Here is a 26,854-nt window from a genome sequence, read left to right on the forward strand (position 1 = left end):
GCAAATCGCACATGACCGCCTTGACTGCTAGAGGTGCTGGCTGCGACTAAATAACGGCTCTCCAGGAGTACCAGTCATCTATACTCTCAGACATGATGTATGCGTTACCTGAATGTACCACCTAGTTTGATGGCCCAACTGAAACGAGATCATCGCATTGCCTTTTGACTAATGCTTGGATTAGCTCGTGAGGTACAATCTGTTGCATTACTCACTGAAGCGCATCAATTACCCCTGAGGCTGCAAGCAGACCAGAGAGCTTTGTATCATACTGAGCGTGTGCATCGCACATCGAATGCTCAATCACTCCTTGATCATCTCATTCACTGCCCATTATCTCGCATGGGAAAAATGGCAGCATAATTTATGCATATCACTGAAATTTCTGAACATGCTGCTTCAGTTATACCTCTGCCTCCAAAAGGTATCACGAAACACGTATTCCCCATTCACCTCACAATCCCCGACATACGCAAAAAGTCTGGTATGCTTGTTTCTGCAACATTCCAATTGGCTCACTCTCGCATGTTCGAAAGATTTCCAGATTATCTTCAAGTATTCACCGATGCATCTGTACACAGCGACGGTCAAGGGGCCTCTGCAGCTTTTTTCTGCCCTTCGACTAAAATACGATGCATCTTCCAAATACCCCATTCAACTTCAACAACTGTGGAGCTAGCAGCGATTAGTGTTGCACTGAAATACATGCAAAAGGAGTTAACCACATGGAAGATTGCCATCTTTATGGACTCCCACGCTGACCTTAGCAGGTTACAATGCAATCAGATTGATTGCCCAGTTGTGCGCAGCATCACTCACTCTGCAAACAAAATTTCATCATTTAGGGAATCTCTTGTTGCTCAATGGATACTTTCACACATAGGAATCACCGGAAATGAAGAGGCTGATCTACTGGATTCATCTTGCGCTGATAAAAACTGTGTCTGCCCTAAAATTTTGTGCAAGCTTTTTTTGTTCTATTTAACATTCTATAGTGGTGTGGCCTTCAGTGACCAGCCCTACTGTGTGTGATCTGTACTGTGTGTTCTACTTTATTCTTTTAGATTTGCCCTGTTGCTCTTTCTTTACTTTTTTTTTCCCTTCCTTCCTATCTTCCCTTTCTGTGTAGCTGTTACCTCCCTTCTGAAGAGTCGGCAGGCGTTGTGCCCCTTCCGGTGGCAGCTGCCAGCCTGCCCCTCACTTTCCCTTTTCTGTTAAATGTATATATGTTTTCAAACAAATAATAATAAAATTTTCAAATATGACTCGAATACAAGTACTTAGCTTCAAATATAGAATAATGACGAGCAAATGCATTTATTAGCAAGTTTGGTTATTTTACCATGTAGGAAGCATCACAATTACGTTGTCAACGGTAAAAAAAATAATACTAGTAAGCCATTATGCTGAAAAATTGTGCATGTGGCTCACATTGACTTTGACAATTGAGTAATTCTTACTCACTGCCTGTCCTCGCTAACCTGTGCCTTATTATGCAACATCATATGCCATAAACTCGGAAGCATTTGATGCTGTGCCAGCAGTCACTCATTGCATTTGCTGTCAAGCAATAAGCTCAGGAAGGGGGACTGAACAGCAAAAGTAACAAATGAGCAAGGTGAAAGCTGCACTCACACCTAACGAAAACGAAGTGGTGCTGTACTGTTTGCTATGATCACTGCTTAGAAAAGAACTGCAAGAGCATTCTCCTTTCTTCTTCCCATATTTTATGCCACGCGCGAGCAAGACTTCTGCAGCACAGCATGTCAGCCAGCCCCTTTTGTTCTCCTTCAGTGTGAAGCACTTGACTGACACTGTTGTCAAGGTGTTGGATTTGCAAAAATATAATGCAACCACCAATGTAATGTGAAGTATACTACAGGAAGAAGGGAGAGGGCACCTTCGATTGCACGAAAAAGATGTTTTGATTATTATAACTCCAAGTAAACGTGTAATGCATCTGCACTCATTTAGAATGGCGCTTTTTAGCATATCGCAACACATGCAAGCATTGTGACAGCGCCCATTGCCTGCGAGATTTGTACTACAAGTTCCGGGTTTCGCTTGGGCGCGTATTACTATAGTGGATCGGCTGTGGCTCTATCCTGAAATGCTGTAACAGGCATGCGGTACACTGCACAGACGCACAACATGGGCATGCGGCGAGGAGCTGGCATATTTGAACAGTAAGGCCGCGTGGACGGGAATTTCTGCTGAGGGTCGGCACACTGGACCTATACTCCCGGAAAGAGCATTGCTATTTCAGTTGGATTCTTTTGCGCAGTCGCCCCAATCCATTTTGGTTGCACTCCAAGTGCACACTACCTGTCCGCAAACCAGTGCCCTTGCTACCGAGAGGCTGGCTTTCCCGCCCAGCTTAGACGTTCAGTGGCTGAACGCACTCGACAGGCGAACTTTCGCCCACAGCACAAAATTGTCACAAAATTCAAACATATTCATAGATTAAGTAGAAACAAACGCTGTGAACCGTGTTCCTCTAAGAACAGTGTTTGCTTCAGCACAGCCAGCAATATATTCGATTTATTTCAAGTATTCATATCCAACCAAATATTCAAAAATTTTTAAGGACCTAGTTTTCGAATCGAATACAAATATTAAAAATATAATATTCGAAATTCTCTAATATTCTCACACACAGTAAATGGTACATATGTAGTAGTCTTTAGACAGTTTAGTCATTCTCCGCAGCCATATGTAGCAATGTGCTTTCAATTACCATCAGTGTTTTATACCTACAGTTTCAGCAGCAGTTGCACATGTAGTATTTCATTCTGCATGAATGAATTGTCATTTGACAGTGCCTGCATTGCCCACATTAATTCTTGCCGTTGTCCTGCCTGTGAAACTTTCAGAATACCCAAGACTACTAGTGTAGCTTCATATACACACCAATGTGTGGCAGCGCATGTGATAATTCTGCAATTTCATCTGTCTGCTCTCACTTGGTACAACGAAATGTTCATGAATTGTTGCCTTAGGCAGCTTGATACTTTTCTCTCATCACAACTGTTCCCTTCCTTAGATATAGGTGGCATGCATCTGTAAATGTTTATCAACATTTCTGAAAAAAAAAAAATTTGCAGTGACTGTTCCTGAAACCTAAAACACATCTGATTAATGTGTGAGAATCCATCCAATATTAGAAGTTGTCACATTTTGTCACGCACTAAACCAGCTTGAAGGACACAAGGAAATCATTTAGCTTACCATATTTATGTAGTGGTATCTACTTTTATGCCTACAAATCCTGAACCCACTTCAGGGTTTTAGACTTCGGGCAAGAGTAGGTGCTCAAAAATATACCATAAAATATCAGGATACAACCTTGCTACCATATGGAGGCAATGCTGATACTGGTGGACGTTATACGAAGCCATACGTCAGTGATAGCCTCAACCTAAAACTGGACTTAACGCTTCCAATAATGCTTCACAAGCAAATAACTGAACCTCAAGTAAACATATATTTGTTTCATTTATCAGGGCTCCTATTAAATAAAAGAATTTGCTAAATCATATACAAGGTGTTGTTTTCCAGAGTGCTCAAACTTCATTATGATTAGAAATGGAGATAGCAAATACTATTACAAATTCAGAGCATGCACTGACAAACGAAGAGAATGTGCTAACTTTTTCCATGTTCAGAATGTCTCTGCCTGTAAAGCATAACACCATCACAGGTTATTCTGTTTAAGAGCGCAGCTCTTAAAACTCCTGTTCCTGGTTTGCGCATCGCCGTCTCTCATGCCACTGCTCACGCGTTCATTGTCACCTTCCACAGCTGGCTCCGATGCCGCTCATCATGCCAGCGTTCCCATTCTGCCCCTCACACTCGTGCCGCTGCTAGTGTCTTCATCATCGTCTTCTTCAACAGCTGGCTTCGATGCCGTTCATCATGCCAGCATTCCCATACTGCCCCTCTCTTGGCAAAAGTATTAACGACACTGGCCTACTGCCAGTCGGTGTGGTGATTTCGGTCTAAAATTCTTTGCCTCAATACATTGAAAATTAAAACACGCATACAGCTGTGCTCAAATTTTGCATTAAGAAGCAACGTAATCATCTGACTTTCTTTTTTTTTTGCAAATAGTGCAATGAGGTTCACCGATCCAAAGAGCAGGAAATGTTTATGACATCAAATTTTCCTGAGTAGAGTGCACAATGCAGATCCTGTTATGCTGCCATCGTATGTTTCGAGCACTTCCAAAATACATATGCACAAGAATGAAGCAAACAATAATATGCATTACAATGCAATTGAGACTGCCCTTTTATGTTACTTTAACTTTCAATTATTTCACTTTACACAAAAGTATGAAAAACATGGCTCTATTAAAACCTTTTACTGTACACAATGTCCCAAAACGAAACCAACCAACTTCAGGTGTGCGGTGCAATTCAAATGGCAGTTTTATTTAGTCAGTTTCTGTTTACTGAGGTTTTGCTGAGCATGTAAGGGCACACTTACTGGCCGGCTTGTCTCTGGGCATAATTTTGAACAGCCTCCAGAACTACACTGACTGACCAATTATCGATTGTGATAGTGGCGCTTCGAAGATGGCATATACAAAACCATAATCTTCTCACTCAAGCCCGCTTTCTTAGTTCCTTGTCAGGCATAGGAGCTGATGAGATTTACATGCTAAGCTAGGTGCTTCATATTTTCACAGTACAACTGCAGCAGTATCTTTGAAAAGATACAACTTAGAAAGTAGTTGCATTGTACTTTATCTGGCATAGTGCAAATTTCTCCGAAAAGTACTTCTGGCCAAACCACAGCAAATGATTCCACTACATTTTCACAGCTCATGCCTCCATTCTTTACAACTAGCCTTCTACAAGGCAAGGAGAACCCTTACCTGTGACACGGCAGACTTCGCAGTCCACACCCAATGCCAAGAGCTCGCGCAGCCACACGACTTGCTTTGGGGACAGTGTGTCTCCGGGTCCTTTCACTTCAGCTGCCTACACACATAGAAGCATGTGGAAAAAAGTGACAACAACCACTTTCTAACCTTGCACATAAAACTGGTTACAAAAATTATCATTTAGCAAGCACATAGTGTGCACAATTTTAGAGAAACTTTTGTGTTTAGGGCAAAAATTGGATTGCCTGCACCTCTTGCCTTAAACAATGTAGAAACGATGAAAAGAGGTCAATCGGCACAGAGGTGGCACAGCACCAACTTACAAGTGGATTTTTATTACACAGAAAGACAAATATGGAGTTATGCACAGTTATATGCACTCCAGGGCATCATCATGATATATATATATATATATATATATGTAGTAGGCAAAGAGGGTTTCTTCAGGCTACCTTTCAAACGTAAAGAACTTGAGTGGTGCTACAAGGTAAACAGAACAAGTATTTAATTTCGACAGTTTCGATCGGTGGACCGATCTTCGTCAGGGTTTACAAAAAAATGGCAGTTCGGCCGTGGTAGGGAAGACACCAGACCGGGTACCCGGTCGTTCTTACATACATCAATCCGAGAGGAACAGTTGTGACATTGATTGATTTTCGGCGCCTTGGCAGATTTACAGCGGCCTTTGGCAGCTATGCAGGGCAAGAGGAAGGCGGAGTCACATGTATCTAGAGCAAGGAGGTGTGTGAGGAGGGAAAAAAAAGAAAAAAAAGGAAAAAGGAAGAGAGAAAGAAAACGGAAAGGAAAAGAAAAAAGCACTCAGGAGGAGGGAGACGTAAGACGGAGAGGGAGGGGGGCGGGAAGTAGCGGCAGCTAGGTTCCCGTGCACCCGAGGCAAGGAGGGAGAAAGCGGTCGCTCCGCAGCTCCAGTGCGTGGGCTGCCGTTGTAGCGGGAGCGGGTGGCGGGGGGCACAATAGAGAAGGGGCCCAGAAGGAAGACAGAAGAGTGGCAACTTGTAGAAAGAAACACAGTGTCACAGTACAAATATACAAGGCACGGCCCGTTCCGGCAGCTTTGTGGTCCAGCTACGGTGCGAAAAAAAGAAAAAAATAGTTCCAAAACAGAATATATGCATGGGATTCGCAAAGCAAGTGCGCCCATGGGCTTAGATTTAGGGAGTCGAGTTAAATAGCCTCCTTGTGGTCCAATTTTTGAACGTTTAACAGACAACTGACATCAAGTCAGCACGTGCGTATTTCAGGAAGGGCAATAGGTCACTCCGAATGACCACTTCAGTGGCAGGGTCCAGGGAACTGAATTTATTGGTTTTCCACTCGCCCCCTTGAGGCGCATGCGGAGGGGTGAGCAAGCAGTGAATAGCCAGCGTCTCAATTTTAGAGTACATAGAATGTATTCGCGTTTCCCACGCGCTTTCACGGCATATCCCGGAGGCACGTCATCCGCCCCGGACTCTCATTAATTCCTTTAGTGTACGTTCCAAATTTATGGATGAAAAAAGATTCTCTCTGCTCGCGTGCACGGGTGTGTTGGAAACCAGATTGCAAGAGCACAACGCTCACGCGTTCAAAGGAGTGATCTGGCAGCCGAACGTGCCTGGAGAAGGGTAAATTGGGGAGGCTTTTCACATGCGCGCGGTGATTGTTAAACCGCAGGCGAAAAGGGGTCTCTGTTTGGCCAATATATTCCTGCTTACACACCTCGCATCGAATTTTGTACACGACGTTACTGGAATCACAGTCAAGATTTTCGGTAATTTTATATACGAAGGGCGAGTTCGATGCTTCAGCCGTGTCTGCTGTTGTCATGTGACGGCATACCTTGCAACGAGGTTTCCCACACGGTCGACAGCCCTTGGGCGTGTTTGACTTCTGTGTCCTCGCCCTGACTAACAAATCCCTTAAATTTTTGTTTCTTCTATACACAACCCGAGGCGGCTGCTTGAAGATAGTAGCGAGTCGGATGCTCTGTTTCATGATATTAAAATGGCGGGTGAGAATGGCATTGACCCGCGGAGCACCGGCGGTGTATGTGAGGACCAAGTTTGGATCTGATTGTGTATTAGTATTGCAAACCTTTTCTCCCATTATCTGTGCTCGATCTAAGCTGCGGGCGCGTTCAATGGCATCGTCTACTATTTTCGGAGGATATTTTTGGCGTATGAGAGCAGATTTCAGTTCCTCCGCGTGTCGCTCAAATTGCGCAGATTCAGAACAGACTCTTCTGTATCTGTGGGCCTGGGAGTAGGGAATGCCTCTTTTGCAGTGATGGGGGTGGCTACTATAAAAATGCAGATATTGCTGACGATCTGTCGGCTTTTTGTATAGGGACGTGGAAATGCGACCGCCACTCAGTGACAGAGTGACGTCGAGGAAGTGAATACTATTTTGGGAGAAGTTGTGCGTAAAGCAGATTGACGGGTGCAGAGAATTGAAATTGGAAATGAAGTTTAAGAGACTTTGTTCATTGTCGGCCCACACAAAGAAAATGTCATCCAGGAATCGCTTATAAAATATTGGTTTTATGGCCGAGTTTGCGAGGAACGGTATTTCTAAAGATGCCATAAAGATATTTGCATAATTTGGCGCCATCTTCGTACCCATGGCGGTTCCACTGATTTGCAAATAATGCTTGTCCTCGAACTCAAAGTGATTATATTTCAGTACTAGATTTAAAAGAGTCTCAACTGTGTCTTTATCTAATTGCCTAGATTGGCTGGAGTCAGCGTAAGCAGAAACTGCGGATGCTATGCCCTCGGCGTGAGGTATGTTGGTGTACAAAGATGCGACATCCATAGTGACCAAGTAACCCCCCGCCGGTACCGTCAGGTTTGATACCTCCCGAAGGAAATGATTTGTGTCTTTAATGTACGAGGGAAATGAAGATGGGATGTCCTTAATGAGACTGTCAATAAAGCTGGATATTTTCTCAGTCACTGTTCCATTACTGGAAACGATAGGCCGACCGGGATTGTTTATTTTGTGGATTTTGGGTAGTAGGTAGAAACGGCCGGGGCCAGAGTTTCTTGGTATCAATGCTTTGAGCGTCTTATCGGTTATCTGCCCTGCCTTGCGCAGAGTGGTTAGGGCGTCCTTTATTTCGCTTTCAAATTTCTCGGTAGGGTCGCTTGGGAGTTCTCTGTAAAATTTAGAGTTTCCCAGTTGACGGAATCCTTCGGCTATGTAAACACTCCGGTCAAGTACCACCACTGCACCACCCTTGTCCGCTGGCTTAATGACAATTGTCTGATCATCACGTAGAGTTCGCAGTGCCTGCTCTTCCTCTTTTGAGAGGTTACTGCGGATGGGACGATGCCTCTCGTACTCTTTTATAATGTCTTTTTGAACCGCACAAATATACATGTCCAAGTATTTGTCGCGTGCCTCGCCAGGTGTCCACGATTTTTCGGAGAGTTCAGGTAGCCGGTCAAGACACCCTTCTGTAGTTTTTCGATCATAAAAGTACTCCCGTAGTCGCAAATTTCTCGCGAAGTCATCCAAATCTTGAAGCAATTGAAACTCGTTCATCCTTCCTGACGCCGGACAAAAAGTTAGGCCTTTCGAAAGGAGATTTAGTTGCGCACTCGACAATGGGCTACTCGACAAGTTTATGACATTTGAGGTGTTGCCCACTGTCTCGTGCTTTTTTCCACTGATTACTTCAGAACAATCGGTTGCCTCGGATTCAGGGTTTTGGCTTTGAGAATCAGCTCTGATGACCGTTGGGATATTGTCACGCTCCCGTTTCTTTCTTTGTTGTTCTTGGATATTGAAATTTTTCCTTCCCTCGTACTTTACCAGTTCCAGCGCTTCCAATTCAGTGAGCTTTGACTGACACAACAGAAGCTGCTCCTCGTTTTTAAGCTGCGATGCTCTACGCACGCTATGTTGTGCCACCAGACGAGTGAGCCCAAGCGAGGCCTCCCGTAGTACAGCATTCCACTGCTCTCTTTCTTTTTCATCAAAGGTGTCCATTGCCAGCTTGTGTTTTACCTGGAGACCCTTCGGTGCGACGCCCGAGGCTAAATATTTATTCATATTAGAGGCATGCATCTCAAATCGCACACGCTTGTCAGTTGTCTTACGCAACGTCATGAACTCGCGGGACCAAAAAGTGCCGGACCGCGCCGTACCTGAAGTGTTGGCCAGTCAATCTCTCGGCGTTGGCGCTGCGCAGCCGACAGCCTCGGCGTAGGTGGGGCGATCTCCGCGGTGTCCGCTGCCCTCCCGGCAACCGGCGCCCCTGGTCGTGCCTGAGCTCCGGGCACGTGCAGCGTGTTGGTCGGACCCGTCACAGGGGGCAGCCTGGGCATCGCCCGGATGGTATGGTGAGCCCCGCCGCATGGGCCCGGCGTAACCATTCGAGGTGTGATCACGCCACGATCCATGCAACCGTCCGCCGCCCCGCAGGAGCACGCACCTCAGGTGACTGGCAATGATGGCCACCCCCTCGAAGCTGGGGTGCACCCCATCAGATGCGAGTACTCTGCCTGGGGGCAGCCACTGGAACTCGTGGTCAAGGTAGATGGCGTTCCTTGTTCGCCGGCAGTGATTTCGCAGCAAGGCATTGAAGTGACATGCCTCCTTGTTGAAGCGCTCGATGTACCGTCTGTTGCGACACGCTCGGCGGCGGTTTGGTGTTCTCGGCAGCACCAAGGTGGCGAACAACTTCTTGATTTCCGGGCGCAGCTTGCGAATTGTGTCCAGCAGCTTTCTATACCGCTGGAAGACCATGCTGCCTGACTGAGAGGTGAGGTCGTTCGTACCCACATGTAGCACCAAGGTGGTCACGGAGCGTGGCACAAAGTCCAAAAGTGACAACGTGTCTTCAATCGATGCACATGACTGCGAGACGAAGGCTGGGGCGTCGTCCTCGTGTGGATCAAAGTGACTGAAAACATACTTGGTCTGTGAATCGCCGATGACGGCACAGTGCGGTATCTTATGCGGGAATTCTATATATATATATATATATATATATATATATATATATATATATATATATATATATATATATATATATATATATATATATATATATATATATATATACACTATACAGACACACACAGTTAAACCTCGATATAACGAAGTTATATCGCGCACCCTGCTTTAAATTTGCCGCGAGTGCAAAGAGTGGGCATGCCGAGACAGTATGGCACAAAATATGCTGTCTTCCTGCGCACTGAGTATTGGAGGTCGCGTAATCTCGAGTTTCGGTGACCCGTTGGAGCTGGAGGCACACAAAGCATTCGCTCCACGCTGCTGATGCTTTTCATGATAGTGTCGTCCAAGTGCGGGCGGCGATATCAGCTGCGGGGGCGGAGTGCACGCGAAAGCGTGGTCGGCTTCGCTTAATTCGTACCACTAATGCGAAGATATCGCCGACCTACGTGGCATGAAACCGTATGATTCGTCGCCGACTTCCGAATTTATCAAAATGAATTGTTTTCTCAAGCAAATTTGCTTTTTTCGATTGTCCGATAATTCGGAAAATTCTGCGGCCCTTTTCCGCGTAAGAAAAATCGATCGGCGACTACTTATTTGCATAAAAGGTCGAATTTCAACAGAACGAAATTTCGATACAACGAAGCAAAATTCCGATTTTACTGATTTCGTTATATCAATATTTAACTGTATATGTACTGAGTCACCCTTTTCTATCGCTGTGCTTCTCATATAAGAGGCACTACACTGATGCCTGTACCATGGTCATATGAGCACAGAAGGGCTGCTGCTTACCTTGGCTTTATCTGTCTCTGGGTTCCAAACAAGCAGGTCAGGAAGGCCACTTCGGCGGTGTCGGAACTGACGTGCCAACAGCTCACAGACTCTCGAAAGTACATGCGGCCCCAAACAACGTACAATTTCCTGCATGGATTGCATTACTAATTACTCTGACACTTCAGCACTGAAGTGAAATTTGCAACATAGGTAAAAGCTAGGAGTATTTTAATAGCGAAATCTCTAAATTGAATAAAATACTAATATTAAAAAAAACACTGCCTCTAAGTATCAAATCAAAGATCTAACATTTTCTCATTTCTAATCAAAGTAAAATATAGTGCTTGTGTGTCTCCACTCCTGTGTCCATCTGAAAAAGTTTCCACGCTAAAGCACTATATCAAAGACGTTGCACTAACAAGGCCAGAAGTCAATCCTTGAATTATCCAGTCAAACCCGAAGATAACGAACTCGGATAGAGTGAAATATGGTGTCTATCGAACAATCTAAGTTCTATTATTATGCATGTAAAATGTATTTTTTATAATGAAGCAGACATTGGATATATCGAACTTTCGGCGTGCGCAATCTGTGCAAGAACATCGAACTTTGTTTCTTGCCACTGAACGCAACAGCAGTTTTACAGCCACTTGACAAAGGCATCATCCATGCGTTTAAGGTGGGCCACCGGAAGTGTGTCGTTGAGCGCCTGTTGGTGAAATTGCGGATGAACAACGAGCTGAAGATTATGATGAGCCTAGGCGTCAGAAAAGTACGCATTTGCTTATTTTTTTTTTATATGTAATAATTGCTGGGGCACACTAGTTTCGAAGCTACTCCTTTTCGGCTGTACAGGAGACCGACACACTCCGTAATTTGCTGGTCACAGTCGAAATCATCAGTCGTGCCTAGCAAGACGATACTCGAGACAGTCTGCAACTGCTTCCACATGCTGGACTGTGTCAAGAGGGGGCAGAAGTTGCGCTTACAGTGCAAAATAGTGACTTTGCCATGCTATGGAAAGAGCTCACTGATGTTCCATACGCTATGCCAGAAAATGGTACCTTCGAGAGTTTTTTAACGGCTGACAACAGTGTAGCTGTGACGGCGAGCCCGCTGGCTGGTTGGAAATTGTGGCTGACATGTTGGTGTCTGGTGCTGCCAAGGAGCCACCACCGAAAGATGATCGCCCTCTCCCAACATTACGCGAAGGCCTTTCTGCTGTCGATGTGCTGCCACGATGCTGCTCGAGCATGAGGATACAGGGAAGCGGACTAGAGTTTATTTAAATGATGTCGAGTGTCAAAAATGCGATCCTCATTGATGGAGCTAAATGAAGTGTGTGTTCAGCGAAAATCACTGCCTACTGCAAATAGGTGTACTTTTCTGTGCAATAAATTACTTTTGGAGTAATTATTCCCGGTGAATGGCATAGTTTTTTTCTTTAGTGCATTTTCACTTCACAACATCGCGTATGGCGAATTTGCTGCTGAACTCCATATATCCAACAAATAGCGTTCGATCATGCTGTTCGTTACAACCAGGTTTTACTGTAAAGCTTGCATGGATTCTGTATGGTGAAAAAAAAAGACCTTTATTTATATTGTTTAATACATACATGCAACATCATTTGAGACATTATGTATGTCCAATCAACTGAGGTGCTTTGTAAATGAGAAATTATTGCTTTGAGTTATCTGGTGCATCATGGCAATAACAGTATTGAAATAAGAGAACAGCATGTCACCATATGTGTGTGCAGGGTAGTGTTCATTGAAGGAGAGAAGCACAATACTAGAGCATGACACATTACTTTAAAGGGACACAGAAATAGTGAGACTGGCCAAATTGCTTTGCCTAAATTGAGATATGGTTCGTATATAGGCTGCCTAAGGGCAAAGGATCCATACTGAATGACTGGCAATTGCTGAGCACAAGTGACCTGCCTCGCGCATATTCGCTCAGAAACTGGTGCCCATGCGTAACAACCGCAGCTCTCCTGCAGGAGAATCACTTGCATTAGACACTGTCCCTTTACACTCTGATAAGTGTCATTATCCTTTATCACGGAACAGAAATAAATATTTGACTATTTCAAACAGCAAATTCTCTAATTGAATACAAATCAAATAGTAAAGACTATTCTATTCATAATCGAAGTTCTGAATATGTGCAATTATCTATTAAAAAGAAGCAAATTAAGTGAATAATGGTCATGAGAAAATAAAGACTTAATTCTGACACATAATTTCCCGCCCCAGAACTACTGCCATGATATTGAGAACACCTGGAGCTCGCACCTGGAATCTAACATAATAACAATGCACAGAAAGCGGTTTACATTCACTATATTGTTAAAGGGGTCCCGATACACTTGTTGAACATAGTAGTAACGAAATGTTGCTGATCTGTGTAACACGTTGCTGGGAACATGTGAGCCAAATATTACAGCATTGCATGCAACACGGAATTCACAATCTACTGTCAAACACAGCGAAAAATCGCTTGATCTCACTGATCCCACGCGCAGCAGATGCGCCTAGCTGCATCTGCTGCGCGTGGTCACCGAGATGGTAGCACCAAGCTGCGTAGCGTAGTCTACCGCTGCCATCATGGGTTGCCGCGACGAGCCCTTTTGCTACCACAACTCTCAACTTTTGGCCAGGGCTTTGCCCTTCTGGCTTCTCTGCTGGGTAGCTTCCAGCACACAAGCTGAGACAAAAGGAGAGAGAAAGCCAAGTATCGGTGCGATAACTCTACTAGTAGTTGAAGGATTTTAAAAATTTTTTCGGCATAGGATTTCTGAGATGGTGTCTTTTAATAGTGAGGCCAATGGTTAGTTTAAAAAGAAAGTGTTTCAGGACCAATTTAACACCTCACTATTCTAAAGAGACAATAGATAGAATGAAAGAGTAATTGTAGGCTCTGCAATTACAGTGCTATATGATAAGCATGCTGAAAAGAAGCAGGCAGCTAAATGGACAAGCTCAATGATCGATCACGAGCACAGTAACTTGGATCTCAAGCTTAGTCAAATGCTAGTGATTAAAGTATACGGCAGGAAATAGTATTTATTTATTCACCAATACCTCTAAAGGCTCTCAGATTAGGGTATTACATTGGCTATTACATAGCATCAATGTAGTTTTCACGCACATGAGTTAACGAAAGCAGAGCCAACTGACAGGGGTCTACAGATAGTGACGGCACATTTTGCCACCACAATCTGGAACGTCACAGCCGGAATTATGCACGTAAGAAGAAGCATCTTAGTTGAGTAGTTTTCTGAACAGCTGATAATTTCCAGCTATAACATTTTTGAAACCTGCTACCTATATTTCCGGAGAAACTATAAAACTGGTCTCTGGATCGATACTATAGGACCTTTGTATGCAAATATTTTAGCTGAAACACTTGTTTTAATTAGGCAGCCTCTAAATGCAGTAAAAATGTAATAGGTAAGCCAAAGTACCGATGTTTCTTTGAATTAACCAGCATTTGATCATTAGTTGGCTGTATAGTATCTATTTGCATCCTCAAATATGTGAATGACCTTACATTTTGAGCACAGAAAAAGAAAGTTGGTCAAATCTAAATGCATGATAATAAAAGATGAACGTAACACAAAGGTAAGTGATTCACTCACCTGGACATCGGTGCATGTGAATCGGTCCCATTGGACTAAACCAGCCTTCCCAAAGTGGGCGGTGTAGGCAGCTGCAACTTTCTCTTCCAGCTCCTGCAACAGAAGAAGCATGAAAATGCTGGCGTGGTAGGCTGCAACCAATGCAGGCTGACTTAAAGGCAAACTAATGAGAAAAAGTTAGTCGAGCTTGTTAGTAAATTACTTTTCTGCAATACCAACAACGCCGCATTTACCATGACAAGAGGCTTGGTAAGCCAGAAAATATGCAAAAACACAAGGTGGGTGGCGACACCACCTTGAAATTCCCTCACTGAGAACTCGTTTCATCCACCGTTATTAGTTTTGATTCTGCCATCATCCACAGTCTCCATCTTGTAATGGCAATGGCGATGGCACTGGGTAGGCTGGCTCTAACAGTAGGCTATTGTGAATGCCACGAATGCGGCTTCGTATCGGAGTGCACCAGCCAAGCAATTTACAGACAAATTTTCTTGAAAAGAAGGTGCTGTGTTAGAATCGAGTAAATATTGTAATTATTCATCGTGAGCTACCATTTCTTGTTTTTTCGATGAAATCTTCTTGGGGCAGGCTGAAAATAGATGTTTTTGATGGAAGATGACGTGTCTTCGATGCGTTCAGTGTACCGTAAGCAGTGCCAGGATGGACACTGCCGCAATCGGAGTCACCACTGCAGTTCCAGCTGGGGTCAGGAGCGCGTGTTATGAACAGCCAAGTTCGAATTACCCGGTAAAGGCTAATTTCAGGATCGGAATAACAAAAGTTTGCTCCCATAGAAATGTGCAAGCATCTGCCAGGACCTTCAGTTCGCATTGAAGTAACTGAAGCCAAATTGATGGTAGTCTACTGTATCATTGCAAGGTACAATGAAATATACTAAATGCAATAACAAAGTTCTAAAGTAGTAACGTGAAGAAGAGCAGGAGAGACTGAAAAATCAAGAGCTGTGTACAGTAGCATATTCTGCATGCATTAATGTTTGTCGCAACATATTCATAGAGAAAATAAAACAAAAAATGCTACGTTGAGCTTAGTTTCAAGAGTATTTGTTCTGCTTTGTTTGCACTGCACATCGTTTGTGCATATCATTCAAATTTCTCGCACAAGCATAACACAAACTTCAAATGCCGATTACCTGTATTTATGCATTTATGTCAAAATCTGTGATTTTACTACTTCAACATATGTACGCAAGATGAAGTTACAGAACTCTTTCTGGTGTGTAAACAATAGAAAAATGCTTTGTTGCATTCAGCGTCACAAGTATTTGTGCTGCTTTATTCACACTGCCCATCACTAGCGCAATCATCTATATTGCAAATTTCAGAAGAGCAATACAAATTAAGAAAATATTTTGTTTTAATGTATGTTTTAAATGAGTTTTTTTCCTTTCACTTTTCTTTCTTAACTGCATTGGGCTTCTTTCCTTGTCCTGGCACCTGTAAGCATGCAGACCTGTAACCTGTACAAAGTGTCAAATGTTTCAACAGCTTTTATGCACAAAATAACTTCCTCTGAAATAAAGAAATGAGAATGTGAACACTTTGTATTACCCATAGCTCTTGTTGCTTTTTGTTGACAGTGTACTGACGACAAAAGGAAAGAAACAAACTGCGACTTTGCTTCCATGAATCCACATGGCTACCCGTCTCTTTAAGAACACAACAATAATATGCCTCTAAATGCACACCTTATCTTTTCTGTTTCCAGGAATAACCTCTTACCGGTGTTGTGCTTTCTGAGATGACCTTGAATGCTTCAAGAAAATGTTGCTCCCGATTTCTGAAGAAACAATTTGAATGAAGGTCCAAGGGCAGAGCCTGATATGCAGATCGAAATGCATCTGGTACGCCGCTCATGTATATGACGTCCCAGCAGAGAAGACCAAACAGTGCATGAAATGTAGAGCCTTCACCGTGGACTCCTGCAAAACACAGAACAAAGAATATCGAAATGGGTTCTGCGGAGATATGCAAGGTCGAAGCACATTCACCATGTGGATCACAGCATAATGTGACGCAATGCTAAAGTGGAAGACAACAGCACGCAAGTGGATGAGGGCAAACAAGATGGGAACAAGTGCCAGCCAAGCCTACTCATGGTAATTTTATTGAAGTACATTTTGTTTGAGGTAAGAATGAAATTTGTGAATTCCACAACCAATCTTGTCATTAGGCACTGCGAAACTGTCTTCACTGCATAACACGCAAGTGCCACAGTTGAATTCTTTGTGCACTTATAAAATTTGTATGCTTGATACGTGGGTGCAAGGTGTTTTATGCATGGTAAATGGCAGTAAATTATCCGTTTATGCTGTTTGTATGTTGAGGCCCCTGCAACTACATTTTACAATTCAGCATTTGTGTAATGAAAGTAAGCCATAATTCCTTCGTGGTGGTGGCCAAGATCAAAGAGTTATCAGACATGAGATATTGTACACAACAGTGGTTCTTTGTTTTGTAAGTACCACAGATGAGCAAACTACGAGTTTTACGAGAATCTGAATCATCAAAACTCAGTGCCAACCATGGCATAGGAGACAAATGTCAAGAAATTTCCATTTCGCAGGTTATACTGTACATACTTGTGTAAGGGCTGTACCCCCAATTTGGCAGCCCAAAATATGGAGAAAAAAATGTACAACGGAGAAGCAATAGAATAGGGTGCCCCGATGCTGCGTGCAGCATACTTCCGTATGCCACTACTAGATGGCAAAAACTGCATGTTGACCTCTCATGCAATGGTACATCCAGGGATCCAGGGTGTGCACAAGTCGTTGGCTGTGCCAGCACCACTTTGACCTAAAGGTTCAGTCCCATGTAAAGGCCACACCTTGCCAAACTTGTGAAAAAAATGTGCAGCCCTTACGCGACTCTATACAGCAATCTGCCGCAAGTGTTCGTAGGCCAGGTTAAGCACCGTTTTTGCTCTGGTGTGTGACAGCAGAGAAGAAATGATGATGATGATGTACAGATTTTATTGGCGCAAGGGCCAGATATGGCCAAAGAGTGCCAAGCAAAAGATAATAAATGAAGTGCCGATGGTAGAACATCACAAATGTCAGGGTTGTTGATCAGAATGTGAATGGTACACGTAACTTGGCTGTAGAGAGGCCTAAAATAAGTGACTGTAACGTGTGTAAAATGTACAGGTATTAAAATAATGAGAATGATTAGTGGTGTATGCTATGAGCATAAAACTTCTGCTACCAAGCGATTATGTACTGAACGAGTGAGTAACAGTAGCACTAGTACCTCACCGTGAGCCCTTGAACGCAAGGGCTGGGAGAGACGTGCTTTACAAAAAGCTATTGCAGCAGCAGCCTCTAGTGAGAGGATGTGCTACGTATACCTCAGTCTTATAACACGCAATGTGCCATTATCTCATAAGAACGTTAAAACTAACTTATTGTCAAATAGTGGTTCAATGCCGAGAAGCATTGCAGGGTGGAGGCGAACATGTCTGTATGCTGAGGAAAAGTACTTTTTTCGTTAGGGTTCTATTTCTCGACACTCTAACAAGACATGAAGGACGGTAAGCATCTCGCCACATTTATCGTAGACGGGAGGATCATCACCGGTTTATAGGTGGGAGTGAGTGCTGTAAGTATGACCTATCCTAAGGCGGCGGAAAATAACCTCAGTCTGTCGTTTGTTTGTTATTGGTGGCCAGTTCCCTATGTTTGCCTTAATAACATGAAGTTCATTAAGCATTTCAGTTTCCCATGTACGCTGCCAATGGCCCCTCAGTTTCTTGCGTATGAAGGGCTTTAAATCTACAACAAGCATAGCTATGGAAGAATTACTTGGTTTTGTAGTTACTGTTGTGGCTATGAAGTCGGCAAGCATATTACCCTCGATGCCTCTGTGGCTAGATACCCAGCATAATGCGATATGTTGATAAGATGCGCCCAAAGCACAGGGGATTTCATAAAGTTCAGTAAAGACAGGATTTTTATTCTTTTGTAGAAACATTAAGGCTTTGACAACGCTCAAATAATCTGTATTGTTCCTTTTTCTTGTTTTGTTTCCTTGATGCACTGCACAGCCGACAAGAGTGCATAGGCCTCTGCAGTAATCATGCTTGTCTCCGAGAGCAAAGAGACAGATTATGAGAAGGATGGGCCGACTGCAGCATAAGAAACGCCGGCATGCAACTTCGAAGCATCAGTGTAGTATTCTGAGCACAAGTACTTGGACTGAAGTTCTAGCAAGTGCCTTCTTATGTGTATTTCTGGGGCATTTTTTGTACCTTCTACAAAAGACATGGCGCAATCTATCTGCTGACACAGCCACGGTGGTAATGGTTTGGCTGGAGCCATTAGCGGGTTTCCAAGAAGTGGGACAGCCATTACTTCGCTGAGGTTCCTCACACGCAGTGAGAAAGGTTCTCTCACCAATGAATGAATGTGGGAAAGTGTGGAACAAGTCATATTGTTTACGGCTTCATTACAAGGATGTTCAGGCTTAGAGTGTGCTTTCAGGAAATACATGAAACTGGACAACGACCTTTGTAGATGGAGTGACCACTCATTGGACTCTACATAGAGACTTTGTACCGGGCTAGTTCTGAAAACTCCTGAGGCCAGGCATATTCCTAAATGATGAATGTGATCAAGCATATTTAGCATACTCGATGTAGCATACTCGATCAAGCATACTCGATTTAGCAGATTGATACACCACAGCACCGTAATCTAGACGCGATCATACAGATTCAGAAAGCATCTTCTGTCACTGCACCAATTGGTGTGGGAGAGAACTTTCAATATTGGCATGTCTACTTGTTTATCTTTTTCGGGTGACTGCTTTTCACCGCCTAAAAAATGTTATTGCTCAGCGTGAGACGCACCCGCTTGTATCGGAAAAGCCCGGAGTACGGAATTTTGCCTGAAAAGACCAGGAAGTGCACGGCCACGACAGCAGCTACAATGACAGCCCCAGTGTCGCCAACATCACTCATACTGCAGCAGCCCAGGGAGCCACCAACGTTCCGCGGTTAAACATTTGAGGACCCGGAAAGCTGGTTGGAGACGTATGAGGGGGTCGCTGCATTTAACAGCTAGAACAGCGACGACAAGCTACACCATGTATTTTTTGCATTGGAAGACGCCACCAGGACGTGGTTCGAGAATCGAGAAGCCACCTTAACGACGTGGGACCTGTTCTGAAGCGGCTTCCTGCAGACATTTACAAGCCTCGTGCGAAAAGAATGACCCCAAGCTCTACCAGAAACCCGAGCGCATCTGCCCAACAATACCATCGCAATCTTCACGGAGGAGATGGCCCGCCTATTCCGCGACGCCAACTCAGAAATGTCCAACGAGAAAGAAGTCTGCTTACTCATGCATGGTGTGAAAGAGAAACTTTTCGCTGGAATGATACAAAGCGCACCAAAGACCATCAACGAGTTTTTTCGCGAGGCCACCAGCATCGAGAAGACACTGGAAATGCAGAACTGGTAATTCAACCGCTGCACAATTTCAACAAACTACGCCGGAGTTCAATCACTGGCCACGGACGGCCTGCACGAAACTATCAGAACGGTCGTGCGGAAGGAGCTTCAGAAGCTGTTCCCTTTATCACAGCCTCAAGTGGCTTCGATTGCCAACATCATATGCAAGAAGCTCCAACAGTCACTCGGAGTACCTCAATCACCATAGTCTCAGCTGGAAGCGATGACAAACACCGCCATAGCCTGCCGTCATATTCCCCCTCTGCGCTTGTGCCACAGCCCAGAACGCCTCAGTTCAGTCGTCCACTACCGCCGCAGCATGCCAACCCATCACCCTGCACAGCATTCCAAGGAAGACTGACATTTGGCAAGCCCCCGACCACCGTCCGCTCTGCTATCACTGCAGAGAAGCAGGCCACGTCTTTGCGGCGTCACAAAAGGCGGATTACAGTTCGTTGCAATTCCTCTGTTACTGGAGCCAGCATTAACACGACTTTTGTTCCCTTTCAATAAAATTACAGCTGATTTTCCCTGATAAAAGCGCAAACTCCCTGAGTATTTCCAGACTTCAAGTTCCCTGAGAATTCCCAGTTGGTAGACACCCTGGCCGACCCCCCTTTAATATAGTAAATTAAGAATCGCTTCCACAATAACAAAAAAAGGGAGAGAAAAAAAGGAGAGCTTGTGTGCGCAAAATGAGCCCCAGCTCCAGCCCCCACACTCAAAGTACACTTTTAGAGCCCCTTGCAATGTGGTGAACATTACAGACTTGAACATGCAATGTGGTTCAATGTGGTGTGGTGCATTGGAGAGGTTAAGGGCAAGGAGTAATTAGTTTCATATTCTTTCACTGCTCATGAAATTTTCTTGAATAGCTCCGTTTGAGACACAATTATGCTCCATTTGAGCTAGTACCTAGCTGATAAGACCTTGAGATGGCATCTAAGGATGCTGCCACAGAGTTACACCCCATCCTAGCTTCTGGGCACCTCTGTACATGCATATGCCCGCTTCCCGACACCACTGCCAAGAAATGTTCCAATATCTCAATTTCCCACCCACCTTTAGGGTAGCCCTGCAGGTTGTAGTTCCTCAAGGCCACTTCTTCAACGGAGATGACTTCCATTGTTGTTCCATCTCGTGCTGCAAAGAGGTTAGTTCGCCCAGGCACCATGCGCTCAGCTAGCTGGCCTTCAATTTCCACCTGTAATGGCAAAACTGCATTGTAACACTTCCTGTGTGTTGATACAACAGCCTCTATGGTCATGAGGTCTGTACCAAGGTTAATGTAATGCGAGGCTCTTTCTTCTGAAGCAAGCCAACTCAGCAACCTTTTCAAAATATCAGTGGAGAGTTGTGCCAGCATAAACATGTGGTGGAGACTAAAGAGTGCTTGCACATATTAGTGAAATAAGCAAGAAGTCAGTAGCAATAAAGTTATTAACAGGACCTTGCTGTGGTTACTGCACTAGCTATTACCCCATGGTCTTTCTTACTTAGCATGAAATTGTGAAATCAAATCACAACTACATTCCAATGTGTGTACCTGATTTAGGTGCACATTATTTAACCATGCAAAATCAAAATCAGCCTTAATCAAAATCACTAAAAGTCTATCATACAGCTTTGGCACATTAAACTCTTTACAAGCATAAAAGCGCCATGGCCTCAATCTGTCAGTCTTCAGTGGCTAATATACCGCGCTTTGAGTAAACGAGAAAACACCTGTGGAAGTGCATCCCATTTCTCCTGCTCCAAAAGAGATTTCAGTGATGGCAACACGTTCTTGGGCATCCTTGCTACCAAGCGATTAGCCCTGGTCACCAAGGCATGACGAGCAGCAGGGCTGATGCCAGAGTCATCCAGAGCCTCATGCACAACTTTTAGGGCCTGCACATGAGCAACAACAGACAGAAAATCTTTGTGATTAATTGAAAGCAAATCTACAACAAGGCTACCCAGCCAATAATGTTTGTGGGTTTTAAAAAAGCAATGTGGCCAACTCTTTGAGGCCACTGTGGTTACCACAGATAACCACCCTTTCATGCCTTCTTCTCTTTGCCCCATCGTAGTTTTCCTTTCTTGCCATTAATATGTGCTAGCTTTCAAGCCTGTTGCTCCCAATTACAGATGACAGTAACTAGGCCCTGACATCTGAGTTAACAAGAACAGTATTTTTCTAGCAAGACAAAAACCGTGGCTAGCTTTCGTGCACTTAATGTCAAGGTGGCGTCGAAGTTGCTGAAGAAAGGAATAATCATCAAGAGCAGCATGAGCATGCAGAAGTTACACTCTTGGTTTCTCTTTTAGGAAATGCAAAACTATTTTTCAGAGTTCCACAGGGAATTCAGGGAAACATTCCAGCGTAATAATTAGCGCCTTGACTAGCTCAGATTTTCTTAGATCGAACAGTCCAGTCTTATTTTTTTTCATTCGATGGTTGGTTCTTACTCTTTTTTACAGCTTAATTTCTTTCTTTCTTTCTTTCTTTCTTTCTTTCTTTCTTTTTTTTTTTTTTTGAGAACGCAGCTCTTAGGCGCCCGCTCCTGTGGCAAGCGTCAGCATAACCAAGCTAACGGGCACAACAAAACATTAAAGTGAATATGGAGTGCAGCGGCGGATGAAAGACACAAGGTGGAAAGCAGAGGAGAAAGGTATGATAAAAGGATTGGAAGAAAAGCGTAGTGCGGTGACGATGGCTACGAGATGGTGCCAGAGTAGCATGCTTCGTCTGGGAGGTCTGTCGAGGCGACTGCTGTTAATTGCACCCACGCGTCACCCACGTGCTGGCTCTTAGCGGATTAGCGGTGCAGTTGTGCCACACTTCGCTCCGTTTGCAACGTGCTGCACGAGACACGTTGTTCGCACCAGCCAGTATATTGCGAAATGAATAGAGCTGCACTCAAATTTCACATTAGGGAGTGTTGTAATCATCGGTGGACATTTTTCCACTAATATTCAGTTGTTCTGAAGGAACAAATTTTGTGCTTGAAAGGTTTAATTTTTCTTAGGGTTATGCGTCACAGTGTACACTCTCACTAATGTTGACATTAATGGTCGCTCTATGGTCACTGAAAAAAACAAGCTCCTCCCACAACAGTACCTGCTTTCTGTTCCGCTATGATATTAAAAAGTTCAGTGGCAATTTAGCAGTGAATGCAATAGAAATGCATCAGCATTACATCACATCTCTTTGAGGTCCCAAATCAGTGCTGTTCAGGAGCAGGATCAGACCACCATCAATTACACAATTACAATGTGTGTGTGTGTGTGTGTGTGTGTGTGTGTGTGTGCGTGCGTGCGTGCGTGCGTGCGTGCGTGCGTGTGTGTGTGGGGGGGGGTGTAGGTAGTGGGTCGAGAGCAAGAGTGGGTCGAGCCCAAAAGCACAAAGAAGACCCCGCGCTTTCCCTGGGACTCGCGAGCCAACCCCAACGGACATGCTTTCCAAGAGCCAGCTGCTCTGCGGTTTATTAAAACCCCAAGAGTACTTCTGAAGGCTTGTGACAAACTGGTGGAGATGCGGGGTAGCCCTCACGGATGTTGCAAACCCCTCCAAGGATGCGCACGATGAATCCAGTGCCAGTCAACACTCCTATGCATAGGGCCAGCCGCAGGATCAGGAGACTAGCCCCGGAAGTCTTCGACACAACAGTTCCCATCACTTCAATCGGTATGACCAGCACTTATGCTCAACCCGCCCCAACTGGTACGGAGAGCATGATGTTGAACCGGTATACACTTGAGAGCCCGCAGGTTCTGACAACATTCCATGGCGCAGTGTTCGAAGACATTGAAGACTGGATGGCCGACTTCGAGAGCGTGGTCGCCTTGAACCATTGGAACGATGTGACAAAGCCGAGACATGTCTGATTCTGCCTGGGGGACAGCACGCATACATGGTTTCAGAACCGTGAGGAGCAACTGATGTCGTGGCACGAACTTTGTCATCAGCTTCTTGAGACCTACGCCAGTGCTGATTGCCACAAATGAGTGGAATGAGCGATTCAGGCTCGCGTGCAGTTGCCAAACTAAACTGTCACCATGTACATCGAAGACATGACGCGCCTCTTCAGATGAGCTGATCCAGGAATGACAAAGGAGAAAAGGTTATGCCATCTGATGCACGGGGTCAAGGAGCAGCTCTTTGCTGGTCTCATGCGGAGCCCTCCGAAGACGGTTGTGGAGTTTTTGTCCGAGGCCGTGACCATGGAAAGGATGCTCCTGCATCAGTCCAACCAATATGAGCGGCAAGTGAACAGCATGTCCCCTGCTGACATTTTCACTACCATCGGAAGCAGCAGTGACTGTCTGGGAGAGCTCATCCACTCTGTAGTGTGTGAATAGTTGCAAAAGGCCGGTGTCACACCAACACCGCACCCTACGGTACGCTCCCTTACAAGCGTCATTAAGGACTAGCTGCACCATGCCCTCCGTGATACCATGCCACCTAATAATGCTACTGCACGATCTACTGAATATCGCCTTGAGACCTATGCGGAAGCCTTAAGGCACCCTGCTTCCTCTCCACCGCTGTTTGTTCATGCTCCTCCTACAGTGTCACTTCAGTCGACGCAGCCAATATCGTACTGCGAAGCTGGGTACATGCCACCGCCCTTTGCTCATGCCACTCCAGTTGCCCATCATCCAGAGCAACCGGTCCATTACATCAACCATAGACGCACGTCCCCTCGGAAGTTGGATGTTTGGCACACACCTGATCGGCAGCCTCTGTGCTTTCACTGCAATGAGGCTGACCATCTGTACCAACAGTGCCCATACCGGTGCCTTGGACTTCGTGGCTTTTCCGAATACTCACCTCCGCCCCGATACGGCCAGCGACCCCGGGACATTGAAGACTACCTCTCTCAGCAACACTTGCCACTGCCTGCTGGGCGGCAGTTGGGGTCACCATCTCCGAGACGATTTTCACCTCCGCCCCAGCGGTATCCTACCGCGCAGTCGCTCAGTCCCCACGGGGAAAACTAACTAAAGTGATCTTTGGGGGTGAGGTCACTAACAATCGAAGTGCTGAAGACCCCCAATCAACGCAGACACAGACAGATCCCGATCTGACACCACCTGCAGCTGAACAGGACAACCGGCTTTCTCTTGACATAGCAGTGACTATTGACGGTTACGCCATTGGCGCTTTAGTGGACACCGGCGCAGACTACTCTATGCTAAGTGGGAAAATGGCAACGCAGCTGAAGAAAGTAATCACACCCTGGTATAACTCGCAGATTCGGACAGCTGGCGGCTACGTCGTTACGCCACTGGGTGCCTGCACGACTTCAGTTGAAATTAAAGGATCTACATTCGTAGAGTGTTGCCTTGTGTTACGCAAATGCTCCCGCGACGTTATTTTTGGCGTTGACTTCCTGCAGAAGTATGGTGCTATCATTTATCTTCAAGAGCATCGTATCAGATTCTCAGCCGACCGAGCAATCGATGTGCAGTACGATCAACGGTGTGCTGACATACTTCGTGTTTCTGGAGACAGTGTAACGCTTCCTCCACAAGCCAGTGTCCTCATCGACGTCATGTGCTGTGCATTACACGATGGCGAAGCGGTGGCCGAAACTCATTTGGAACACCTCCTGGAGCAAGGTGTTTGTGTGGCTAGAAGTGTTATACAGCTTCATGATAGCCAGTCGCAATTGCTTGTTGCCAACTTTAGCAATGAGCATCGACATCTTTTCCACGGCACTTCGATAGTGTTTGCAGACAAAGTAGCAAACATTAACAACTGTTTCACGTCAGAAGTAGTGCAGACAGCAGACACATCTCTGGGCCATATCAACATAAATTCTCAACTGTCCACCGATAGCCAGACAGCACTGCACAAACTCTTGCATGAATTCCGGACCTGCTTTGCGAGTTCTTCAAAGGTACGCCAGACTCCCATCACTAGGCACAGTATCATCACATTCGAGGACGCCCACCCGATACACCAGCAGCCTTAGCACATGTCAGCAAAAGAATGCAAAGCCATACGTATGCAGGTCCATCAGATGCTTGACGATGGTGTCATCGAACCTTCCAACAGTCCGTGGTTGTCTCCAGTCGTTCTTGGCAAAAAGAAAGACAGAACACTCTGCTTCACTATCAACTAACGGAAGCTTAACAATGTGACTAAAAAGGACGGTACCCGCTGCCGCATATCGACGACTCATTATATAGGCTACAGCATGCCCACTGTTTTTCTTCTATTTAAAATGTGGCTACTGGCAAATCGAGGTAGACGAACGATACCGCGAGAAAACAGCCTTTGTGACTCCAGATGGTCTCTGCGAATTTCGAGTCCTTCCTTTTGGCTTGTGTTCAGCTGCGGCTACTTTCCAGCAAATGATGGACACTGTCCTCACTGAGCTGAAGTGACAGACTTGTCTTGTGTACCTTGATGATGTGGTCGTATTTTCTGAAATGTTCAAGCAGCATCTTCACCGCCTGCGGAGTGTGCTAGAAGCCATCTGATTGGCAGACCTCACACTTAAGCCAGAAAAGTGCCACTTCGGCTATAAAGAGCTCAAGTTCCTCGGGCATGTAATAAGTGCCAAAGGGGTCTGACCCAATCCAGACAAGCTTGCCGCTGTGGCCGCATTTCCAGCTCCAGTCGATAGGAAGGCCATCCAGCGCTTCCTGGGTTTGTGCACCTACTATCGCCGGTTTATTAAGGGCTTTTCGAAGATAGCGGTGCCTCTGACTCGCCTTACAAGGGACAACACGCCATTTGTCTGGCATAATGAGCAACAGGCAGCATTTGCTGAATTACGATAGCACCTACAGTCAGCACCTGTTCTTGCACATTTTGACAATGATGCCGATACAGAGGTACATACCGACGCCAGTAGCAATGGCCTTGGCGCAGTGCTCATCCAGCGTCAAGATGGAGTGGAAAGAGTTACAGCCTATGCCAGCCATTCACTGTCTCGTGCCGAGGTGAATTATTCGACTACGAAGAAAGAATGCCTCGCAGTCGTGTGGGCGATTATCAACTTTCGCCCCTACCTCTATGGTCGTCCCTTCAAAGTAGTGACGGACCACCATGCCCTCTGTTGGTTGGCAAGCATGCGCGACCCTTCAGGACGACTGGCACGGTAGAGCTT

At 45.1% G+C, this 26,854-nt stretch overlaps 1 protein-coding gene across 3 annotated transcripts in view; it reads right to left on the bottom strand.

Annotated features, from left to right (window-relative positions):
* Nucleotides 1–26,854, bottom strand: part of LOC135911307 (fanconi-associated nuclease 1-like) — a 42,930-nt gene that overhangs the window by 6,524 nt on the left and 9,552 nt on the right. For all 3 annotated transcript variants that reach the window (XM_065443521.1, XM_065443520.1, XM_065443519.1), the window contains exons 9-14: nucleotides 21,474–21,638; nucleotides 20,811–20,952; nucleotides 16,019–16,218; nucleotides 14,277–14,369; nucleotides 10,649–10,777; nucleotides 4,880–4,985 (exon numbers count right to left, since the gene is read on the bottom strand). In XM_065443521.1, the coding sequence (XP_065299593.1) occupies nucleotides 4,880–4,985; nucleotides 10,649–10,777; nucleotides 14,277–14,369; nucleotides 16,019–16,218; nucleotides 20,811–20,952; nucleotides 21,474–21,638 (835 nt within the window). The remainder of the gene's footprint in view (nucleotides 1–4,879; nucleotides 4,986–10,648; nucleotides 10,778–14,276; nucleotides 14,370–16,018; nucleotides 16,219–20,810; nucleotides 20,953–21,473; nucleotides 21,639–26,854) is intronic.

Source organism: Dermacentor albipictus, chromosome 1 (assembly GCF_038994185.2).
Source record: "Dermacentor albipictus isolate Rhodes 1998 colony chromosome 1, USDA_Dalb.pri_finalv2, whole genome shotgun sequence".
Classification (NCBI taxonomy): Eukaryota; Metazoa; Arthropoda; class Arachnida; order Ixodida; family Ixodidae; genus Dermacentor; species Dermacentor albipictus.